This window comes from Melanotaenia boesemani, chromosome 20, assembly GCF_017639745.1.
Source record: "Melanotaenia boesemani isolate fMelBoe1 chromosome 20, fMelBoe1.pri, whole genome shotgun sequence".
In the NCBI taxonomy this organism is placed as follows: domain Eukaryota; kingdom Metazoa; phylum Chordata; class Actinopteri; order Atheriniformes; family Melanotaeniidae; genus Melanotaenia; species Melanotaenia boesemani.
Window position 1 is genome coordinate 10,924,862 of NC_055701.1, and position 7,675 is coordinate 10,932,536.

At 40.2% G+C, this 7,675-nt stretch overlaps 2 protein-coding genes across 3 annotated transcripts; both read right to left on the minus strand.

The window, feature by feature from the left end:
- Window positions 1–1,191: 1,191 nt before the first annotated feature.
- Window positions 1,192–3,228, minus strand: LOC121631809 (cytochrome P450 1B1-like). 2 transcript variants are annotated; one of them, XM_041972885.1, is made up of 2 exons: window positions 3,130–3,228; window positions 1,192–3,013 (listed from the first exon to the last, which is right to left on the minus strand). In XM_041972885.1, the coding sequence occupies exon 2, from the start codon at window positions 2,988–2,990 to the stop codon at window positions 1,416–1,418; it is 1,575 nt and encodes a 524-aa protein (XP_041828819.1). In that variant the 5' UTR covers window positions 2,991–3,013; window positions 3,130–3,228; the 3' UTR covers window positions 1,192–1,415. The 2 variants fall into 2 exon arrangements, with proteins under 2 accessions (XP_041828819.1, XP_041828820.1); XM_041972886.1 differs by having other exon boundaries at window positions 3,169–3,221.
- A 1,066-nt stretch (window positions 3,229–4,294) lies between these two features.
- LOC121631733 (cytochrome P450 1B1-like) lies at window positions 4,295–7,148 on the minus strand. Its single transcript, XM_041972779.1, has one exon. It carries the CDS (start codon window positions 6,935–6,937, stop codon window positions 5,360–5,362), a length of 1,578 nt encoding a protein of 525 aa, XP_041828713.1. The 5' UTR covers window positions 6,938–7,148; the 3' UTR covers window positions 4,295–5,359.
- Between the last annotated feature and the right edge of the window lie 527 nt (window positions 7,149–7,675).

Here is a 7,675-nt window from a genome sequence, read left to right on the forward strand (position 1 = left end):
TGGCCAGTTTGGCACATCTCTAACAAAGAAGGTGACGTTTTTCTTTTAACCAAACTGAGTAGAATGAGCCTTTCAGCAGGACTGATAACAAAGGGGTTGTAGCAAAGCACTGTACAACATACATGTGCATGTGTGTATTTTAAAACACAAAACATGCAAAGATATTTTGGGAGAAACCCAAGATAAAATCTTGAACCTGTAAACAAGTACTATAAGGACCAGTTAAGTAAAATATTTCCATTTTAAATGATGCCGAAATATCTGCAAAATTTACTAAAAATGTTGAGCAAAAAAAAAAAAAAAAAAGAAAAGTCAGCTATAAAAATTTGCTAGCTAATTATTATTATTATTATTTTTAGATTATTAAAGACATTTTAAGGTAGTTTAGTCCAGTGGTTCACAATTAGGTCACTGAAAAAGTAGAAGATGATACTAACTATAGTGTTCTACTATAAAAATGTGCGCTCATTTTTTGAACTGAAAAGGAAATTTGACCTGCTTCTTGAAACCAAAATATTCACACAAAAACAACAACAAAAGCACAGAACAGTCCCTGTTAAATATTCACAGCCTGCATGTTAGGCTTCTCCAACAAGAGCATGCAGAGACTGTTACCCATATTAATCTTTCACAGCAACATGGAGACCAGGCATCAGCATCTATTATTATCTCTGTGACTTCTCCAGGTTCTGTAATTCTCAACACTGCTGCTGATACACCCCACAGACTCTGATAGGCATCAGTACAAAATGTTTATTGTACATTCAAGGCTCCAGTCATAATGTAAAGCATAGACTCACACTGGATTACATTCATTACAAACATGAGATCTGCCTAAATAATGTTGTACAATAGTGAATTATTTGTACCAGAGGAATAACCAAGCAACAAAAAATAAAGAGTTTTACTAAGGTTACATGAGTTATTATTAGAGTACATGATTTTATATGTGATTTAAGAGTACATAACTGCACATGGCTTCTATTAGGATGAAGCTCTGACACACAGATATATTTGCATTTGGGTGAAACCACACAGCTGGCACACAATAACTTTCTGTTAGCAAAAAAAAAAAAAAAAAAAAGTTTAGAGGCATTTCCACTAAATATTGAATACCCATGTGTATAATTACAATAGCACACTTAATGAACTGAACTCATGAATTGTCACAGCAACATCAAAGTGTGCACATCTTTTTCTTTAATATGGTTTCATCACTAACCCAGAGTAAAAGACTGAAATAAATAATGTGGTGCAATTTACAGGGGGCTTTTTTTAACACAAAAACTGATGTGAATTCAGATCACAATGTCAAAAGCTTATTGCATTAAAAAAGTTCTGATCGCTCCAAGATGTAAAGATTTATGTTAGAACACATACCTGTTTTGTTGGAGAACACATGATCAAACAGCTTTTTACTGGGTTTTGAACAATTCCCCTCTGAGTTTGGCCGTGATCTTGTAATCTAAAGGCTTCAGTGTTAAACCATATGAGTAGTTTAGGGAGAAGTCCTGATCTGGACACTTTTCAAAGCTACATTGATGGAGTAAAATGGCAAAGAACAAAAATATCTCTACTTTGGCAACCTGGTCACCAATACATCTTCGCTTCCCTGCTGAGAAAATCATAACATTATTGGTGAGATCTTTGTCTAGGCAGCCATTTTCATCCAAGAAGCGGGAAGGGTCAAATATATGAGGGTCTTTCCACCTGGAGGAGTCATGATTGACAGACCACTGATTGACGAAGATCACCATGTCTTTTGGGATGCTGAGACCATTGACTGTGACATCAGAGGTTGTGGAGTGGGGGATGGTGACAGGGACAAAGCTAGTGAAGCGCATGGTCTCATAGATGAAGGCATCTAGGTAAGGCATATGTGCTCTGTCTTCAACAGATGGCAGCCTGTGTCGCCCCACTACTTTGTCAGTGAGCTCATGGAGTTTGGTTTGAATGTCAGGGTGTTTAGCCAGCAGGAGGACAATCCAGTGAAGAGCAGTGGAGACAGTATCCATACCTGCACCGATCAAATCGGCCACTGTTGCCTCTGTGTGGTCTTTGGTGAGCTCGGTGTCGCTGTCAGTCTCTTTAATGACACCAATAATGGCATCACTGATATCCCTTGTTACTTCTGGATCAAAAGTCACTCTATGCTCATCCACCTTGCTTTTCACAAACATATAGAACTCTTTATTCAAGTATTTGAAATTCTTGAAGATACTCCGGACAGGATTGGGGAAAGACTGAAGCCAAGGCATCACGTCAACCAAGCTGCCAGCCCCTACAGTCTGTCCAAACTGATCTATCTGGTGCAACAAGGCTCTGAACTCATCATCATCATGTCCATAGCGCTTTCCAAAGCACAAGGCACAAATCACGTTTGCAGCAGCTACAGTCAGCTCATGAGCAGGGCTGAAATATTGGCCCTGAGCACTTAGTTCAAGGAAAATCTCAACTAGCTGTTTTGCCTCAGCCACAATTTGCTGCTCAAAAGCTTTTTTTGTTTGGCTGTTGGCAGATGAGAATGCTCTAATTGTCGTTTGAGCAATTTTCCTGTGCATCCTCCACTGTTTGCTGTAATTTGTGAAAGTCAAGCTTTTTCCTCCAGAAACAGACCGAAAAGACACGAAGTCTGGTCTGCCTGCAAACTCTGCACTGTGCTGTACCAGGGCCTGACGGATCGTCTGGTCCCCATTCAGCACCACAATGTCGCTGCAGCCCAGTCTTATCTGGTACACGTTGCCATATTTTTTGGCAAGTTTAGTGAAGGTGATGTGAGGCTTCTGGCCCAGCTGTAAGGCGTTTCCCACCACGGGCCAGGCGAAGGGTCCTGGGAGTCTTCTCTTGAGCCTGAGGTTTCTGACCCACAGACAGGCTTCCAGACAGAAGAGGAAAACAAACGAGGCAACCAGAGCAGGATGGAGCTGTCCACTCCATTCCCTGATGATGCTGCTGCTCTTCACGCCAAACTCTGCATCCATTTCAGCCATTTTAATGCGCAGTTTGTCATCCGCTGTGTCAAAAACAGATTTTACTTAAAATACTAAATCATTTTGAGTCTTTGAATTGTTTTACATATATTAAAATATATTTAATGTATCTGAATTATAATTAGAATAACAAAACAACCTTAAAAGCCCTCTAAGCAGTCCTCATAAGCTGTCTCACCCTTCCTCCTGAGAAGCTGAAGAGTTCGAGCGGTAAGCAGTGGTGCAGCTCGTCTTCAGATGACCACTTCAGAAGAATGCAGATTCAAGACTTAACACTTCACTTATATGTATCTCTATGGTGGGAGTGGTCAGCGACTCAGGTTTTTTATCATCTCTCCCCTCCCATTTTGACCTCAGCCTTTAGACCTTAGCTCTGTTCCCACTCAGACCTCCTCTCCTTCCAGCATTGGATAGAATAATGATGGAAAAGGAGAACTGCTACTTAACTGGCCATGTTGCCAAAATATGCCAAATTTTAAGTTTTGCTGCCAAAGAATGCAACATGAGATTAAACGAGTTATCAGACCATTTGTGGTCTAGAATATGACAAAATGTTTAATATAAACTTGTTATAAGTGAATTTCGTGCACCTGTATGATGGTATTTATACTTTCTATTGGTATAAAATGAAGGATAAGTATTGTACAATGAACTGGAGGTTGTTTTTCCCATGGGAAAGCCGACTTAGATGTTCCAATGGATTTTTCAAGACCATTTTAAACATGAATTGTTTTTTGTTATTTACATCCAAGCTGTTATTAATTAGTGCGCATGAAAGCTGTGGATCCAAACACTGAGCAGATACAAACAGTAAAATTTATTAAGCTCCATAAAATGTATATATACAATGTTATTGCAGCTATAATAGATCTTTTAAACAAAGAGTCAGGGATAATGTAGCTGTCAGGGTTGTGGCTGCAATAAAGTAATTTTTAACATAACTTAGAACAAAGCACCCCAGCTGTAAATCTGGCCTTGTTTGGTGCTTGTGCAGCAAAGAAGAAGAGTTTTAATAAGCATCAGTTTGAGTTTTAGTGATATTCAACCACAAATAAAATATATCAGGTGTTTCTATTTATGATAAATGAGTTCTGATAGACATTTAAACAACTTTGGTGCCAAACACACTGTTGGCAAATATCCTTCAGCCCTAAAGGAGCTGAGAATGCATTGAAAAGAGAGAAACTGCATGTATTTTCATATGACAGCCAGGAGAGATACTCCTTTCTTAGTAGGCTTAAAGGAATATTATGATGTTTTGTGTTGTACCTCTTAGAGCAAAATCAAAATGCACACAGTGACTGTTCATAATTAACTTTATTCATTTCAAATACAGCTTATATTTCCATGGTACAAAGCCTCAGTGGGCCTTGAATGTGAAAGCAGACATCACAGATTGAATGCTTTAACATTCAAGACCTTCTGAGTTTACATTTTTTGCCTTGACACAGACTGAAAAACACATCTCTTGAGTATTATAACATTAATTCCTGAACATAGAGGCTTAATGAGAGTGCACTGACATCCATGTAAGCGTTGCAAAAGGTACTGTAAACAAACATGGCTTTGAGAGTGCCTTTTAAGTGAGAGGAACGTGCTGCACATGTGTTTTGTTGTACTGGTGAGATGTGTTTGGCATGGGGGTAGTTGCAGTGCTTGTACAGTTTAAATGAATCTTGGATGCACACAGTTTTTCATGCTCCACGGTGATGTCTCATCCTTATCCTTTCAAAAGTGAGGGTTGCTCCATGACGACATATTCTTTCTTGCTGCCCATCTTAGTCATGCTAATTTTTCTTTTCTTTTGATCAAATGCTTTATTTAATATTTTATTATGCACTGAGTACAGTAGATAGTGATTAAACTTAAATATCGTTTTTCCATACCTGAAATATGAATTACATGGCAAAGTTAAAATATATTTTTTTACACATAATAAATGAGAACAATAAGCCATCAAGTGACTCAACATTCACAAGTAGTTCATATATAGTTATAATAGCTTAAGTGTAGCTGTGTTTTGCACACATATCTTCATGCTGAATTAGTGAAAGTAAAACACGCACACAACCTGGACTTATATACAAAATCTGATCAAGTATAACATTTTGTGAATAAATGTAATACTTTCAACGCATCCCTAAAGTCCACAAGTTTAAATTTATTTGCAGCGGACACCTTTGAAATTATTTTCTAAATCCTGCACAACAACAAATTCAACACAGACCATGGTAAGATATGACTTAAATATTCCTTTTAAATATATGAAACACAACAAAACCATTTAGTGCAGGTACATAGATACTCACTGTTAAGTGTCATTGGTGGTAAACTGTTTGCGGGAGTCACATTATGTGGGGGCATGCTGTTCATGCAGGGGAAACTAAGCCAAGCTGCTTTCCCCTGAGCTTGGTGCTCACACTGTATCGGAGGGGCTTTAGCGTGAGCCCGTAGGAGCTGTCAAGAGTGAGAATCTCAGAGGGGTCGCTTTCAAAGCTGCACTGGTGTAGGAGGATCGCTGTGAATAAAAACACCTGCACTTTGGCAATCTGGTCACCAATGCACCGCCTTTTACCTGATGAAAAAATCATCACACTGTTGGTTTTGTCTTTATTCAGGGCCCCATTTTCATCCAGGAATCGTGTGGGGTCAAAGACGTGTGGGTCCTTCCACTTCAGAGGGTCGTGGTTGACAGACCACTGATTGATGAAGACCACTGTGTCCTTGGGGATGTGGAGACTCTCAATAGTGACATCTGAGGTGGTGGAGTGCGGGATGGTGACTGGGACAAAGCTGGTGAAGCGCATGGTCTCATAGATAAAGGCATCCAGGAAAGCCAAGTTACTTCTGTCCTCAGTTGAGGGCAGTCTGTCTCTGCCCACTACTTTGTCTATGAGCTGCTGCAGTTTGGCTTGAATGTCGGGGTATTTGACCAGGAGAAGGACAATCCACTGCATGGCAGTTGACATTGTGTCTTGTCCTGCTCCAATCAGATCTGTGACAGTAGCTTCAACAAATTCCTTGGTCAGTCTGCTGTCTTCTCCATGTTCAATTACATTGATGATGGCATCACTCATGTCCCGGGTCACTTCAGGGTTGAAGGACTCTCTGTGCTGCACCACTTTATCTTTCACAAAAGTGAAAAACTCCTTGTTGAGGCTTTTGAAGTCCTCATAGATACTGCGAACAGGGTTAGGGAAGGACTGAAGCCAGGGCATGACATCTACCAAGCTACCTGCCCCTACTGTCTCTCCAAACTTCTCCAATCTCTGTAGCAAGGTCCTGAACTCTAGGTCATCATGTCCGTATCGCCTCCCAAAGCAGAGGGCACACATAATATTAGCAGCAGCTACTGTAAACTCATAAGCTGGGTGAAAATACTGTCCATTAGAGCTCTGTCTCAAAAATACTTGCACCAGCTCTGTGGCCTCGGCCATAACGTGCTGCTCAAAGGTTTTTTTGGTCTGACTGTTTGCAGAGGAAAAGGCTCTGAGGCTGGACTGAGCGATTTTCTTGTGTGCTATCCACTGTTTGCCGTAATTAGTAAATGTCAGGCTCCTGCCTCCAGAAATCATCTGGAAAGAGACAAAGTTTGGTCTCCCTGCAAACTCTGCACTGTGCTGTATTAGAGCCTGATGAATTGCCCGGTCTCCATTCAAAACCACAATGTCGCTGCAGCCCAGTCTTATCTGGTACACGTTGCCATATTTTTTGGCAAGTTTGATGAAGGTGATGTGCGGCATCTGGCCCAGTTGCATGGCATTGCCCACCACAGGCCAGGCGAAGGGTCCTGGGAGTCTTCTCTTGAGCCTGAGGTTTCTGACCCACAGACAGGCTTCCAGACAGAAGAGGAAAACAAACGAGGCAACCAGAGCAGGATGGAGCTGTCCACTCCATTCTCTGATGATGCTGCTGCTCTTCACACCAAACTCAGTATCAAGTGCCATTGTGACAAAGTGTCTGCACACTTTTTTCTTCAAGAATGAAAAGGTCTGTTAAGAGCTTAAATATTTGTGAGAAAAAATCCCTTATGCATCCATGCAAGCTAAAAAAAAGAACATTAAAAAATATGTTAATCAATTACCTGTGAAGTCATTATGATAAAATTCTTTCTTTTTGTGTATTAGTAAGTCCTTTCATCTAGATATAAGGCTTACGTGCCTGCTTTGCTTCACTCCAGTGTCTTATACGTTTTGCAGTTAGTGGGCAGGGCTCAGGATAACTTTTATACTCCTCCCATTGTGGTAGCCCTACAGACCCCACTATATTATCTCTCTGCTGTCGGTCGCTCTTTGAGGCGCGCGCTTTTGAGCATCGAGGGAGACTGTGAGCGAGCAGCATGACTGACCGCTCTGCAGAGAGAGAAAGAGAGAGAAAAAGGGAGGGAGAAGTAAAACAAACACTCAGCAACTGGTGATAGAGCTGGAGTCGCTTCAAGTCAATTTTTTTTTACTAATTGGAGGATTTGCAGAATTAGTACTTTTCTAAGCGAATCCTTGTAATATGATTTTTTTTTCTGGCTGCAGAAAACTCAGTGGGAGTACTTTTTGCTCAGTATTTTTTTTTTTTTTTTTTTGCATACGGTTTGTTTAATTCTAGCTAAAGTTTATAAATAGTATATGCATAATTATTTTTCCAGGCTTAAATACATTATAATTTACTTTTATATGACTGTGCTTTTCAGC